General features: G+C 33.8%; 1 protein-coding gene across 2 annotated transcripts; it reads left to right on the forward strand.

The window, feature by feature from the left end:
* The first annotated feature begins 51 nt into the window (after nt 1-51).
* Nucleotides 52-1,665, forward strand: LOC140973342 (bifunctional protein FolD 2-like). 2 transcript variants are annotated; one of them, XR_012174619.1, is made up of 6 exons: nt 52-297; nt 452-635; nt 712-869; nt 971-1,183; nt 1,272-1,561; nt 1,597-1,613. XR_012174619.1 is itself a non-coding variant. In XM_073436054.1 (5 exons), the coding sequence occupies exons 1-5, from the start codon at nt 193-195 to the stop codon at nt 1,500-1,502; spliced, it is 891 nt and encodes a 296-aa protein (XP_073292155.1). In that variant the 5' UTR covers nt 52-192; the 3' UTR covers nt 1,503-1,665. The 2 variants fall into 2 exon arrangements, 1 of the variants encoding a protein (XP_073292155.1); XM_073436054.1 differs by having other exon boundaries at nt 1,272-1,665.
* Nucleotides 1,666-17,325: the final 15,660 nt, after the last annotated feature.

Here is a 17,325-nt window from a genome sequence, read left to right on the forward strand (position 1 = left end):
AGTTATCAATTTAAAAAACCCGTGAAACATACACAATCAATAAAAATAGTTATTGATTGAGAGAAGTAAACTAAAACAAACGTTAATTGTAGGGGACAAAACAAAAGAAAAACCAAATGCAGCCTCCATCAGCACCATATCCATTCCACCATCGTCCCCTTGCTAACTAGAGTATTCCGTCGTCACGACACTATGTCAGATCATAAAGCCACAATCATTGATGGTAAACTAATAGCCCAGATAATACAGTCTGAAATCTCCGCTGAAGTGCGCCATCTCTCTCAGACTTATGGCAAAGTATATGATCTTTGCGCCTGTGAAATCCAGTCATCGATCGATCATTTCTGCTTTTTGTTCTTTTAACTGCTCGCTATGTTTCTTGCATAAAATACCGTATACACAAGAGTTGGATATTTTTTGTGTTGTAGTTTTTGAGTCTAGATAATTTCAGGTGCCCGGATTAGCTGTGGTGGTTGTTGGGCAAGGGAAGAATTCACAAAGCTATGTGGATATGAAAAGGAGGGCTTGCGATGAAGTTGGAATCAGGTCCATAGTATTGAATCTGCCAGAGGAAGTACCCGAGGCAGAACTAATCAGCAAAGTCCATGAATTGAATGCGGATCCTGATGTTCATGGTTGGTAGTTTTCCCAGCTTGTGTATTCATTTCTTTGTTTAGTTAGATGATTTTTCTTCTTGTGTGATTGTTGAAGGTATAATGCTGCAGCTTCCTATGCCTAAACATATCAGTGAAGGGAAAATTTTGAGCGAAATATCCCTTGACAAAGACGTCGATGGATTTCATCCTTCGCATATTGGCAAGTTAGCGATGAAAGGCATAGATCCTTTGTTCGTCCCTTGCACCCCAAAGGTAGTCCCATCCATGTATTCACATGACATCACACAGGCACCCTACACGCGCAGACAGGTAATTCTAACATCTTGCGAGAGTTTGTGTTCCTGAGGAAACAGGTTTGCCTAGAGCTTCTATCGCGGAGTGGCATCTCCGTCAGAGGAAAGAAGGCTGTAGTCGTGGGTCGAAGTAACATAGTTGGCTTACCAGTTTCCCTGCTACTTCTGAAAGAAGATGCCACTGTTACCGTGGTTCACTCCCGCACCAAGGAACCAGAGCGTATAATTCGTGAAGCTGACATTATCATTGCTGCAGCAGGGCAAGCAACTATGGTATAACCAGACTAATCAACTTACCTTTCTGCAAGTTTCTTTCAGTGTTGCTAGCCTTTTTCCTTTCATTCTTGCCCATAATTTTCAGATAAAGGGCAGCTGGATCAAGCCAGGTGCTGCGGTTATCGACGTTGGGAGAAATGCTGTGGATGACCCAAGTAAAAAGTCCGGTTACAGGCTCGTGGGAGACGTGGACTTCCACGAAGCGTGCAAGGTAGCTGGATGCATTACGCCGGTTCCAGGTGGCGTTGGACCGGTGACCTTCGCGTTGCTGCTGAAGAATACCTTGGACGGAGCCAAGCGGCTTATTGAGCTCTGATTTTGCATCTTTTTTGTTCCAGAAACAAATATAATATACATCTGAAATATCTCGTGTGTGTAATTATTACCAGACCTGATTGGTATAATAACAGCTACGAGACATTTGCCAACTGTGGATTACATTTTAATTTAATGTGTGTTTTATTAAGATTAGGACAAACAACCGGTCCGAACTAGTCATTGACTAGTCTTTCTTTCTTTGGTTTTCCTCGTTTGAATCTCTTTGGTGTTCCGGATGCTATTTTTCCATCAACTCTTGGTCTTCCGTATTTTATTTTCCCCATTTGAATCTGATGCGATTCGGGTGAATTGGGTGAGCGAGGTCGAGATAATCCACCGGATACGATAAGAGTTGTGTTTAAGAAAAATGAGCAAGAGATATGGCTTCAAACGTAACCTGCAAACAAGAAAGTGAACTCGGAAATGGGCGTCGGAGAGGTATCCGGTGTAGCCACTCCGATGTTTAAGTCAGAAGGTGAAAGATGAAGAAGAAAAGTTGTATATCTATTATTTATTATATATATAAATATGTGACTTTATATGTGAATTTCCATTTGTCTCCTTATTAATTGTTTGCTTTACATTAATTGCTTATTTTAAGTGTGTCTTTTCATTCTCTTTATTCATATTTTAAATATATGTGATTATTAATATTTAATTTTTTATGTCTACTCACATTATAACGTATTATTTTTATCCAATGATATCTTTTCATTATGTAAATTAATATTTGGTTTTTTTTATGCATACCCACATATAATATGTTATTTTTAATCCAATGATTTAGATTTTTTATTTATCTTTTCATTATGTAAATTAAATTAAATAAAGTTTAGAAATAACTCATTATCGAATTGTGAATTTTCTTTGGTATCTTATTAATTTTTTTCACGTCCTCATGTGACAGTTTGCTAGAATTTATGTGTTTAAATTAAATTTTTTTGCAACCGAAATTTTTTTGCGGTTTATATTTATAAATTATTTAAATAAAACACGGCAAAAGATCGTTGTCGTTTGAGCCATCAATTTGGGTTGAGTCTGTCGGTTTGGCATACACCGCCAAACAGTTTAAGTGAGTTGGGTTGAAATTTTGTCGACTCATTAAAGGTGAGCCTAAATGAGCTCGCACGAGTTTATATTAAATATTTATATATATAATATCATCAATTTTCAATCATTATTCTTGATATAAAATGAAAAATATCAGTTTGATTTCAAAATTGTGATGTTACTGTCTTGTCCAAAAGTTGTGGGTTTTTGAGACATTTTGACAGTCACTCAAAATTGAGTGTCAAAGTTGACATTTGAGTTGTATTTTTGGATTCCTGACAATATGTTCGTCAAAATATTATTTTTAAGTTAGTTTTATCAGTATTGTGAGGGGAAAATATGTTTATTACAATATATAAATATTATCATCTCTTTAAATTAATATTCACTTTTATGTTTGACATATTATGGATCTTGGTAAAATGAGGAATAATAAATTCAAACAAACGAATACACAAAAATCTGGAGCGAAACCAGAATTATATGGTAGCGGAAATTAATATATAAATTTTTAGTGAATTTATCGATGTTAAGATGTATAACAAATCTTATATCGTAATATATAAAATTTCAACCTTATAAATGAAATAAATCAAGAATATATANTATTATTTATTATATATATAAATATGTGACTTTATATGTGAATTTTCATTTGTCTCCTTATTAATTGTTTGCTTTACATTAATTGCTTATTTTAAGTGTGTCTTTTCATTCTATTTATTCATATTTTAAATATATGTGATTATTAATATTTAATTTTTTATGTCTACTCACATTATAACGTATTATTTTTATCCAATGATATCTTTTCATTATGTAAATTAGTATTTGGTTTTTTATGCATACCCACATATAATATGTTATTTTTAATCCAATGATTTAGATTTTTTATTTATCTTTTCATTATGTAAATTAAATTAAATAAAGTTTAGAAATAACTCATTATCGAATTGTGAATTTTCTTTGGTATCTTATTAATTTTTTTCATGTCCTCATGTGAAAGTTTGCTAGAATTTATGTGTTTAAATTAACTTTTTTGCAATCGAAATTTTTTTGCGGTTTATATTTATAAATTATTTAAATAAAACACGGTAAAAGATCGTTGTCATTCGAGCCATCAATTTGGGTTGGGTCTGTCGGTTTGGCTTACACCGCCAAACAGTTTAAGTGAGTTGGGTTGAAATTTTGTCGACTCATTAAAGGTGAGCCTAAATGAGCTCGCACGAGTTTATATTAAATATCTATATATATAATATTATCAATTTTCAATCATGAATTCTTGATATAAAATGGAAAATATCAGTTTGATTTCAAAATTGTGATGTTACTGTCTTGTCCAAAAGTTGTGGGTTTTTGAGACATTTTGACAGTCACTCATAATTAAGTGTCAAAGTTGACATTTGAGTTGTATTTTTGGATTCCTGACAATTTGTTCGTCAAAATATTATTTTTAAGTTAATTTTATCAGTATTGTGAGGGGTAAATATGTTTATTACAATATATAAATATTATCATCTCTTTAAATTAATATTCACTTTTATGTTTAACATATTATGGGTCTTGGTAAAATGAGGAATAATAAATTCAAACAAACGAATACACAAAAATCTGGAGCGAAACCAGAATTATATGGTAGCGGAAATTAATATATAAATTTTTAGTGAATTTATCGATGTTAAGATGTATAACAAATCTTATATCATAATATATAAAATTTCAACCTTATAAATGAAATAAATCAAACATATACAAAATATACAAAATTTTATTACATATACGATCAAGTAATTTATTATAATTGTATTTTATTCTACAAGAATTCTTGTCAAACTCAGTGATTGTGGATTTAACATCTATTAAATCAGCAAACTAAAGAGCGTGTCTGTGGGGACCCGGACGCTAATCATCTTCTTAATCGTCATTGGGATAAATGGATCAATTAATTAATCTGGGTCTAATTTTTTTAAAAAAAACAATTGCGGAACGTAATGTAATTCAATCTAATATACATATCAGTATAAAAGTACAGGTCTTTTACAACAAACATCAAACTCAAACTAAGGTTCAACAACTAAATGTCAAGTGCGGAATCCTATATACAGTAAGGTCAAAGTCCGTATTCTCCACTCTAATCACGATCTCTCATCATCTCCTCGACCCTGATCCTGTCCCACCTGTTGCCATGCACACATACAAACACGACAACAGCCGGATAACTCCGGTGAGATATACATCCAAGTATAAATCAACGAAACATGCAATCATATAAACAACGTAAAAGCATGTAACAGATATCAGTCATATGTATCAACTCTGAAAACATAATCAATATAAAACTGTCAATCAACTCATGACTCCATATCTCATACTAGACTCATTCCTAGTCTAGGGATCCCGGTTTCCAGACGTTGGCATTCCTATATCGAATAACAGTAATAGAAGAAACTCCAATTCTATCCACTTCGATATAACCAAACATCCGGTGTCTTGACCTATCCGTCACAGACTATGGCATTTTCATCAATATACTATCCTGTGACAATGTGCAATGTGCCAGTGACGATTCCATCACTATTCGACACTACTGTCACAAGATCGCTCGTCTAATACTCGTCTAATACATGCTTTCTATAAATCAATAGAACAAGCATATCAATGTCAAACAATTGCAATAAAATAAAGTATGTGGTTTTAGGGAAACTAGAGTCCAATCTGACTCAAGTTAATCTCCCGGATAACGTCGACTTATACCTTTCGTTCGTAGTCTCGGTCTGAGGATTTGGAAGTTCTGAATTCAAGACTGCCTCTGTCAATATGAAATGATATATCGAGAATAGCAATATCAACATTCCATTCACAATTCGATACCGAATCTGATCAATCTGAATTTAATTCAAAATCAACGGCATAACGGTACCATCCCGATATTCCCGTCAATACCATATCAACATATATCAATTACCAATCATAACCCATATCCAATACAATATGTAATTAATCCATAATCCAAATCTATTCAATTTCAATCAATATAATATGCAAAAATCATAACAATTCCATAATCAATCTGTTCTTCGATTTGAGTTCGATTCTACGATGTCTAACATATCCAGAACACTATATAACGATCAAATAATAATTCCTCCAATATCACAATTTCAAATGATAACAGAACTCAATGAAACTTACGTCCTGTAGTAGCAGTTGACGAGAGGATCTCAGAATTGTCTTCAGATCGAAATTCTGATAGCCGAATCTTGAATAATCAAATTTCTAAAGGATGGAAAAGCATTGAAAATTCTCGGGAGCTCTCTGTTCTTCTTCTGAACATTTGTAATTGAAATGAAAGATTCCACTTTATATTTGCATGACAAGTGTCATATTCAAGTTTTAATATTGCAATTTAGCCTCTGAAATCTTCACTATTTGCAATTTGGTCCTCACAACTCTTTTTAATTCTATTTCAATCCTAATTAATTACAAAAACCATGGAATCTAATTCAACATTCCAAAATTCATAAATTAAATAATCTCGGATTAAAATGATAAAATCTCGGGCCTTACAATTCTCTCCCTCTGAGACATGATTTCGTCCTCGAAATCGTAGGCAGTCAAATCAGATCAGATAAGAAGATATAACAGAAGCTTAAAATAAAAGACTCACATCAGTGAAATAACTCTGGGAATTTCTGTCTCATATCTGATTTAGTCTCCCAGATAGCTTCTTCAATGCCGTGACAAGTCCACTGCACTTTCACCAGTGGGATAGTCTTCGTTCTGAGTTGCTTTTCTTTACGATCAATAATCTGAACCAGTTTCTCAATATAACTCAGAGACTCGTCAAAGCTCAGCCTCGTCTGGCTGGATAATATGGGAATCATCGGGGAGATATTTCCGTAACATAGATACATGAAAGACATCATGTATTCCAGATAGAGAAGGCGGTAATGCAAGGCGATAGGCACGATCTCCTATCTTCTCAAGAATCTTATACGGCCCAATAAAACGTGGAGACAACTTTCCTTTCTTGCCAAATCTGACAACTCCTTTGAAAGATGAAATCTTCAGAAATACTTTGTCTCCTGCCTCAAATACCAATGGTCTGCGTCGAACATTGGCATATTTGGCCTGTCTATCTTGAGCTGTCTTCATTCTCTTATGAATCAGTTTCACTTTCTCAGTCATATCTATGATCATATCAGGGCCAATCTCAGGTACCTCAGAGACATCGTCCCAATACAAAGGGGATCTGCATTTCTTGCCGTACAATGCTTCAAACGGTGCCATCTCAATACTCGTCTGATAGCTGTTGTTGTACGAAAACTCATAAGGTGGCAATACCTCTTGCCATCCAGTGCTAAAATCAAGCACTACAGCTCTTAGCATATCCTCCAGTGTCTGGATAGTCCGCTCTGACTGTCCATCAGTCTGTGGATGATATGCGGTACTTAGATGTAACTTCGTACCTAGAGCCTGCTGCAAACTCTGCCAAAAGTGCAAAGTAAACCGAGGATCACGGTCTGATACAATCGACTTCGGCACTCCGTGCAATCTGACCACTTCTCTGACATAAATTTCTGTCATCTGGTCATATCTGTACGTCATCTGATACGGAATAAAGCATGTTGATTTGGTCAATCGGTTAATCACTACCCAAATCGCATCACACCCTCGGGAGGATCTCGGTAACTGCGTCACAAAATCCATGAAAATGTGATCCCATTTCCATTCAGGAATAGACAAACTCTGCAGTAGACCTCCTGGTTTCTTTCTTTCTGCTTTCACCTGCTGGCAATTCAGACATCTGGATACAAACTCTGCAATATCAGCTTTCATTTGTTTTCACCAGAACTGTCTTTTCAAGTCATTATACATCTTTCTGCCACCAGGATGAATACTGAATCGACTGCTATGCGCTTCTGACAATATCTGTTGTCTCAACTCTGAAACATCTGGCACAACCAATCGATTATTCACATACAGTACATCCTCACGTACATGATATTCTGATCGATGCCCTGCTCTGACCATCGATATCAAGTTCTGTACATTCTGATCAACTTTCTGAGCCGCTTTAATCATCAAAATCAGCTCTGGTTCAGCTTGAATAGCATAGAGTCGCAATGGTCTACAATCTGTCTCAAATACCAATCCAGACAAACCGCAATTTTCAATCAAATTGGAAACACCTATCGTCGATAAGGATAAAGAACATACCTTACGACTCAGTGCATCAGCTGCTGCATTCGATTTTCCTGGATAGTACTTGATTTCACAATCAAAATCTTTAAGCAAATCAAGCCATCTTTGCTGTCTCATATTCAACTCAGACTGTGAAAACAGATATTTCAAGCTTTTATGATCAGAATAAATTTTAAATTTCTCACCGTAGATGTAGTGTCGCCATATCTTCAAAGCAAATACAATTGCTGCCAATTCAAGATCATGAATTGGGTAGCGAGTCTCATGTGGCTTCAGCTGTCTCGAGGCATAAGCAATCACATGCCCTCGTTGCATCAACACACAACCCAAACCTCTGTGAGAAGCGTCACAATAAACAACAAATCCACCAGTACCTGAGGGGATAGTCAGTATCGGTGCACTGGTCAATCTTTTCTTCAACTCAAGGAAACTTGTCTCACACTCCTCAGACCACACAAACGGAGCATTCTTCTGAGTCAACTGTGTAATCGGTTTGGCAATGCTCGATAAATCTTTAATGAATCGTCTGTAATATCCTGCCAAACCCAAAAAGCTGCGTATTTCTGGTACAGATGTCGGTCTCGGCCAACTGATCACGGCTTCAACCTTGCTGGGATTAACTGATATACCATCTCCGGATATGATATGACCCAGAAATACTACATGTCTCAACCAGAACTCACATTTCGACAGTTTAGCATACAGTTTCTCAGTTCTCAGAATTCTCAAAAAAATCCTCAAATGCTCAGCATGCTCAATCATATTCTTTGAATAAATCAAAATATCATCAATGAATATGATAACAAAATCATCCAAATATTTCTGAAACACACGGTTCATCAAACCCATAAATATAGCTGGAGCGTTAGTCAAACCAAATGGCATGACAATAAACTCGTAGTGTCCATACCTGGTTCTGAACGCTGTCTTCGAGATATCAGAATCCCTGACTCTCAGCTGATGATATCCAGATCTCAGATCAATCTTGGAATATACAGAAGATCCCTGCAACTGATCAAATTAATCATCTATACGAGGCAATGGATATTTATTCTTTACCGTTGCTTTGTTCAGTTGCCGGTAGTCAATGCAGAGTATCATTGAACCGTCTTTCTTTCGCACAAATAACACTGGAGCACCCCAAGGAGATACACTTGGTCTGATATATCCCTTGGCCAGTAAATCCTCCAACTGTTCTTTCAACTCTTTCAACTCAATCGGTGCCATTCTGTACGGAGCTCTGGAAATCGGAACTGTACCTGGCATCAACTCAATGCTGAAGTCTATCTCTCGAATCGGAGGCAAACTAGGAATCTCATCTGGGAAGACATCAGCAAACTCGCAAACCACTGGAAAATCCACCAATGATGGACTCGATTTCAGTAAATCAACTGAATAGACAAGGAATCCATCCGCTCCTTTCTGCAATAATCGAGTCATATTCATAGCAGATATCAAAGGAATTCGGGCTCGAGAACCCTTACCGTAAAATTTCCATTCCTCAGCCATCTCAGGTCTGAATCGTACAATCTTGTGGAAACAATCAACTGTAGCTCTGTACTTGGTCAGCATATCAATACCGATAATACAGTCAAAATCAGACAACCCAAGTACAATACAGTCTAGCTCAATCTCATGTCCGTCATACTGTAGCACACAAGATCTAACCGAAGTCACGGATATCAAACCTTTCCCCAAAGGAGAAGAAACAGATACTACAGTAGATAGGGACTCAACAGGCAATGCATGCATCAATGCAAATCTCTCAGAAATAAATGTATGCGATGCACCAGTATCAATCAATACATATGCAGGATAACCAGAAATAAAACAGTTACCTGCAACAACGTCATCAGGTGCGTCCTGTGCCTGCTCCTCAGTCAAAGCGAACACCCTGGCCTGCTGTCTAGGAGGCTGGCTCACTGTCTGGCTTCCTCTTGGCCTCTGCTGTGACTGGGTAGATGGTGTTGGCTAGAAAGAATGAACAGCTGAGGGTCGTCTCCCTGTCTGAGCCACTGATCCAGATGACTCTGCTCCCTGGGATCCCTGAGAACCTCTCTGGGGACATACTCTAGCAAAATGTCCCTGCTGTCCGCAAATACGGCAACTGCCAGACACTCCTCGGCACTGCTATGTGGAATGTCTCCCTCCACACGTGCTGCAATAAGGTCCTGTATAACTTTGGCTCTGACTAGTCTGTCTCGAGCCACTGGAACTAGAAGAACTGCTGCCATACTTCTTGAACTGTTTCCCTCGAGCTTTCAACTGATCTCTTTTTCCACTGCTGCTACTGCCACTCTCAAATCTGGGAGGAGGTTGTGGAAACTGAGCTGAGGATGGTTGCTGTGGTCTCGGCGCTGGTGCGACATACGAAGCTCCTTTTTGTCTAATCAGACCAGCTTCGGCTCCCTTTGCTCTGTTCAGGGCATCAGCAAAGTTGTTCGGTCGTCCAGTGTTCACCAGTGTAAAGATTTCAGGATTCAGGCCATTAATGAACTGATCAGCAACAGCTTCGTCGTTCTCGGCCACGTGTGGAGCAAATCGTAGTAATGTAGAGAACTTGGCCACATATTCCTCAATGTTCAGTTGACCCTGTCTCAGATTTGCAAATTCTGCGCCTTTGTCCTTTCTATATGACACTGGAAAGAATCTCTGATAAAATTCAGTCTTAAATACATTCCAAGTAACATTCATCCCTCTATGCTCCAATGCTCTCTTCGTTGTAATCCACCAGTTCTTTGCAACGTCATGCAACTGGTGCCCAATCAGTTTCACTCTCCGCTCATCTGTATAATCCAAGGACTCAAACAGCATCTCAATGTCATCTAGCCAACTCTCGCATTCAACTGAAGTCTCAGTACCCTTCAGAGTCGGTGGATGAAATGACTGAAATCTCTTCAGCCAGGTTTCCATTGGTGTTGCTGTCACATCCATTGGAGGATTCGAAGTACTGCCCTGTTCTGGGATTCGTCGGGGAGGCATATCTGCTTATCAAAAGGATTAGTAACCCAATACAACAAATCTGTTTCAATTCAGTCTCACCTCCGATCATCTTACTGCTGATCAAGAATCGGTTCTGATTCATTCTCAATTAATACAGTTTACCAATCAAATCAGATAATCAGATAAATATGTAATAATAAAAGCAGTAATCATGCTAGCAATCAGAAGCAGGAAAGAAAACTCAATCTACCCCGCTCACTAGCTTCAATCTAAGGAACCTGGCTCTCATACCACCTGTTGTGGGGACCCGGACGCTAATCATCTTCTTAATCGTCATTGGGATAAATGGATCAATTAATTAATCTGGGTCTAATTTTTTAAAAAAAAACAATTGCGGAACGTAATGTAATTCAATCTAATATACATATCAGTTAAAAGTACAGGTCTTGTACAACAAACATCAAACTCAAACTAAGGTTCAACAACTAAATGTCAAGTGCTGAATCCTATATACAGTAAGGTCAAAGTCCGTAGTCTCCACTCTAATCACGATCTCTCATCATCTCCTCGACCCTGATCCTGTCCCACCTGTTGCCATGCACACATACAAACACGACAACAGCCGGATAACTCCGGTGAGATATACATCCCAGTATAAATCAACGAAACATGCAATCATATAAACAACGGAAAAGCATGTAACAGATATCAGTCATATGCATCAACTCTGAAAACATAATCAATATAAAACTGTCAATCAACTCATGACTCCATATCTCAGACTAGACTCATTCCTAGTCTAGGGATCCCGGTTTCCAGACGTTGGCATTCCTATATCGAATAACAATAATAGAAGAAACTCCAATTCTATCCACTTCGATATAACCAAACATCCTGTGTCTTGACCTATCCGTCACAGACTATGGCATTTTCATCAATATACTATCCTGTGACAACGTGCAATGTGCTAGTGACGATTCCATCACTATTCGACACTACTGTCACAAGATCGCTCGTCTAATACTCGTCTAATACATGCTTTCTATAAATCAATAGAACAAGCATATCAATGTCAAACAATTGCAATAAAATAAAGTATGTGGTTTTAGGGAAACTAGAGTCCAATCTGACTCAAGTTAATCTCCCGGATAACGTCGACTTATACCTTTCGTTCGTAGTCTCGGTCTGAGGATTTGGAAGTTCTGAATTCAAGACTGCCTCTGTCAATCTGAAATGATATATCGAGAATAGCAATATCAACATTCCATTCACAATTCGATACCGAATCTGATCAATCTGAATTTAATTCAAAATCAACGGCATAACGGTACCATCCCGATATTCCCGTCAATACCATATCAACATATATCAATTACCAATCATAACCCATATCCAATACAATATGTAATTAATCCATAATCCAAATCTATTCAATTTCAATCAATATAATATGAAAAATCATAACAATTCCATAATCAATCTGTTCTTCGATCTGACTTCGATTCTACGATGTCTAACATATCCAGAACACTATATAATGATCAAATAATAATTTCTCCAATATCACAATTTCAAATGATAACAGAACTCAATGAAACTTATGTCCTGTAGTAGCAGTTGACGAGAGGATCTCAGAATTGTCTTCAGATCGAAATTCTGATAGCCGAATCTTGAATAATCAAATTTCTAAAGGATGGAAAAGCTTTGAAAATTCTCGGGAGCTCTCTGTTCTTCTTCTGAACATTTATAATTGAAATGAAAGATTCCACTTTATATTTGCATGACAAGTGTCATATTCAAGTTTCAATGTTGCAATTTAGCTCCTGAAATCTTCACTATTTGCAATTTGGTCCTCGCAACTCTTTTTAATTCTATTTCAATCCTAATTAATTACAAAAACCATGGAATCTAATTCAACATTCCAAAATTCATAAATTAAATAATCTCGGATTAAAATGATAAAATCTCGGGTCTTACAGTGTCAATTAAACTAATTGAATAATCACAGATTCTTGAATTTCCTAATTATTTTTTTATCTTGATAATTTGTTTCATTTAATATTTTAAATTATAAGACAACGTTACTATAACTAAAGACACATTTTTTTTAAATGTTCATAAAGACTCAATCACTAACTCATATGGAAAAACATTTATCGACATACTATATTAAAAACATTCTAATTAATTCAGCACATTTGCCTAAAATTTTCTAATTAATTAAGAAAAATTCATTTACAATAACCATATTTAATCTTTTTGGGCTAACACCATTTATTTTATAAGATATTCATTGCAATTATTTATTTGTATATTAATCTTTAAATTTAAATTATGATGTATATTGTTTTTCTAAAAGTTCTTAAATAATGATTTAATACATTTATTCGACACTTTAATATTAACATTTTAAAATATATTAATTTTATATTGTATGTGTGCACCACTTATAATCACGATTATAAAAATTCAATAAAAATTCTAAAAATGAATTAGGTAGAACATAAAAAATTACACAATTAATCAAAAGACAGAAAATAAAAATTAAATAATTATCTATTACCTATAAACTACTAATACCGACTTCTAAAGATTGAAGTCGGTAAGAGAGTGGATGCCACTATGTACTAAAAACATAAAAATTTAATGCTTGAATGAGTCACACTGCAAAGTTAGTGAAGTAAAAACGAAGGACAAAGTCGGTTAATAAAAATATTATAATGGGTTAAGTTGAATGAGACTCATATATATAAGTATCTCACTTGGTCTCACCTTATCTTTTGTCACTGTACAAAGCGAAAGTTTACGCACCGTAGTGTTCTACATTTTCTTAATTTTTCATCATCTATTGGTCTTTAAAGATATATTAGAATTTTTTCTAAACATCTAATATTAAATGTGATCAATTAACCAAATAATTATTATACTTTGTATACAATAATAAATAGATTATTATATTTGAAGATAGAAAGAGTAATATATTGAGAAGAATAAAAAAAGAATGTTAGAATTAATACTATAATTATCTAATGTCAATATTAAATTTAACATCCTACGTTCGAAATTGTGTTTATTGAGTAATTGAAATGTTGTGTTTGAGCTGTTGTACTATTTAAAATATTTGATTTGCACTGTTACCATAATCTATAGGTTTTGATAAAATAGTAAACGCTTGAGCCTACAATTGGTATCAGAGCCAAGATCGCGACTTTGATTTTCAATGATTGCAATTGGTGCAATTATTAGGAGATAGAGTGTTTGGTACAATAATTGTGCACGATTGGTAGACGCTTGAGCTGTTATATGATTTAAAGATTTGACTTGCATAGTTATTATCAGTTATAGCTTTTAGTAAAGCGACAAACGCTCGATTATATATTATTTGATTGTAAAGCTAGAAGAAACATGTTGCATCAACTTTTAGTTTTGAATTGATCCATTACATGTTACTCGATTTATAAATTTAGAAGCATTCTACAATTTTCAAATATTATTATATATTGAATTATAATTTATCCCTTTCAAATTGGATAAATATACAATAAAACTCATGTAAATTTTATTAACAAAAACATTTAAATGAAATATTGGATTTGTCGATAATCAAAATAAGAAATAAACAAATTTTGATCCTTGAGTGAGAAATAAGATATTTAAATAAAGTTATAATTGCCACAATTAAATAATGCACTCACATGCATTTATCACTGTATTTTGCAACTAAAATGTCAAAAAAATTTCCACGTATTATTTTTATATCGATTCAAAATAATTATGAATCCTAATTTTTATTATTTTGAGTTGGCCTTTGTTATTAACAATCATTGTGAATAAATTGAATTTGAAAATTCTTATATCTATGTATATCACATATTAATATATCAACCTAAGTCCAGGTAATAAAAAATTACAAAATGAACTTATTCATCTTCAATGTACACGAATTATATAGTAAAGATATATGACAATTAAGACAATGAAGTAGAATATATGCTCACATATAACAACATATATAGACAAGAAAAACAATAAATAAAAATATTTTTATAGATATAAATATTTTTTATAACTTTTTACAGTGAGTTGGAGAAGATAAAAGAACAAAAATATTAACTCTTTTGGGTTACACAAAAAAATAGAAATGGAAGAAGTATTTGTTATACAATGAATTCAGTTTCTAAATTAAATGTATACTATAAAGTTATATTTACCGTTCAAACTTTATAAATGCAATGAATTTTTCTCAAGATAATGGTACTCAAATATTCTCGTTACGATATTTAAACAATTAGAAAAATTAAATATATTATTTTTCTGGAGGTAATACAGATATGACATTAGTAATTTGATTGTGCTAATTATACTTATGAGTTAATATGAAATATTAAAATAAATGTCATAAGAGTCAGTAAAAAGGTGATTTATTGTAAAAAAAATATTATTATTATAAATTGCAAATAGATGACAACATTTAATCAATATTTATTTAAATCAATCCATCATTATTTTTTATGTGATGATATATTGTTATAATAATTAGTGGTGAGCATTCGGTCGGTTCTGTTACCGACCGAACCGAATTAGTCATAACCGGACCAAACCGAAATATTTTGCAATAACCGAACCGACCGAATTAATTTTCATAACTGATGAAAGTCGAACCGAATTAAAATCGGTTAATTCGGTAGGTGACCGAATTAACCGATTAGTTTTTAAAAAAATTGTGATTTAACTTTAATTATATATGTAATTTTTTTGAACACTACAATCTACACAAATGCATAAAAACATAAAATCACATACATAACAAATTTTTCTTTTATAATTAGGGCTGATTTTAAAATTAAAAATTAAAAAATATATTAAAATTGATAAATAATAAAAATATATTAAATAATAGTATTTATTATATCGGTTAATTCGGTTAGTTGATTTCAAAATTTTGACAACCGTAACTGAACCGAATTAACCAAATTTTTTTTAATTTGAAAACCGAATTTCTGAAATAACCAAACCGAATTTTCGAATTGACTCGGTTCGGTCGGTTAATTCGGTTTAATCGAAATTTTGTTCACCCTAATAATAATGTGTAGTTTATATGTTATCAAGTATAAGTGTCTAATAAATTAAAAGTGATTAGGAAAGTAAAAGCATCCAGTAGAAATTGTTGTCAATTTACATGAAAGAGAATAATAATCAAACAACATTGTAAATAAAAAATTGCATATCATTGATCAACAAAAAAGATTGTAATAATTGAATATTATAATAAAATATATGTATTATTGAGAGAATATGACAAATAACAAAAGAAAACAATATGATAAAAAAGAAATGAGAAAAATTTTAATAGTTCAAATATTTTTTTAAAAATTTAAAAAATATGTTTTTTTTCTAAATTAGTTACATATGCTAATTAACACGAATTGTCAAAATTTACAATATTATTATTGTTTTTTGTTGAGTTAATTAATTTTATTTCAAATTCTAACTATTTTAACATATGTTTCCCACGTGCAACGCACGTGCATTATTTCTAGTGTGAGTAAATATACGTGAATGTTCCAAAGTTCAGAATCCCTAAAATGAAATACATACATGCTATTTATAGGAGAAAATCTCACGATTATCATGTTTTCAGTGCTCTCTTACTACTTAGGGTAAGATGGATGCTCATGCCCTACTTCTGACAACTTCTCTGACACGTCAACCCCTGTGACTCTGACAGTAATGATTGTCAAGCATAAGGTAGCTCATACTGCTGTACTTAAGTGAAGTGTTTTTTTCGAGGTAGCCCGAGTAGAATGCTTCCCGGGAACTTGTATGATAGCCCAAACGTCTGGTAGCCCGAGGAGAAGATGTCCTAGGTAATCACATGCCCGGTTTCTGCAAAATTCATCTTGCAAATTGACCCTAATTTGGTCTATCCATTTGATATCCCGAGTCATCCATGACCCGGGCTCTTATGGGATATCAAAATCTATTATTGTTCCGGATGCTTCCTCTTCTCAAATTTCAAAATTAAAGATTTAATTTTGTCAGCTAAAATAAATATTTAATGAAATAAGTTTTTATTCACTAAACTTTTAAAAGTAATAGATATAATTGTATAGGACATTTTGTTATTCTCAAATTAATAGTTAAAATAGTAAAATATGACTTCGATTACTATTAAAGTTATTTTCTAATATAAAATATAATTTAATTGAATTGTGATAAATTATTAAGAAATTGAAAAGTATAATACTTTTCTATTTTCTTTTGGTAGTTGCACTGTGTTCAATTTTTGTGTTCAGATTTGATGTTGTAAGGAATTTATATTAATTGAGACATTTATCCATAATGAGTTGTGTACTATTTTGAAATTGACAACACAACAAAAATTTGTGTGAGACAGTTTTACGGATCGTATTTTGTGAGACAGATCTCTTATTTGGGTCATCATGAAAAAATATTACTTTTTATTGTGAATATCGGTAGGATTGACATGTCTCACATATAAAGATTCGTGAGATCATATCATAAGAGACCTACTCAACCAAAATTATGATGTATTGATTTGCTCATAAAATTCAAAGAATAACAACAAACACTAACGGGTAAAAATAATAATATTTTAAGAT

This window comes from Primulina huaijiensis, chromosome 3 (genome assembly GCF_012295235.1).
Source record: "Primulina huaijiensis isolate GDHJ02 chromosome 3, ASM1229523v2, whole genome shotgun sequence".
Taxonomy (NCBI): Eukaryota; Viridiplantae; Streptophyta; class Magnoliopsida; order Lamiales; family Gesneriaceae; genus Primulina; species Primulina huaijiensis.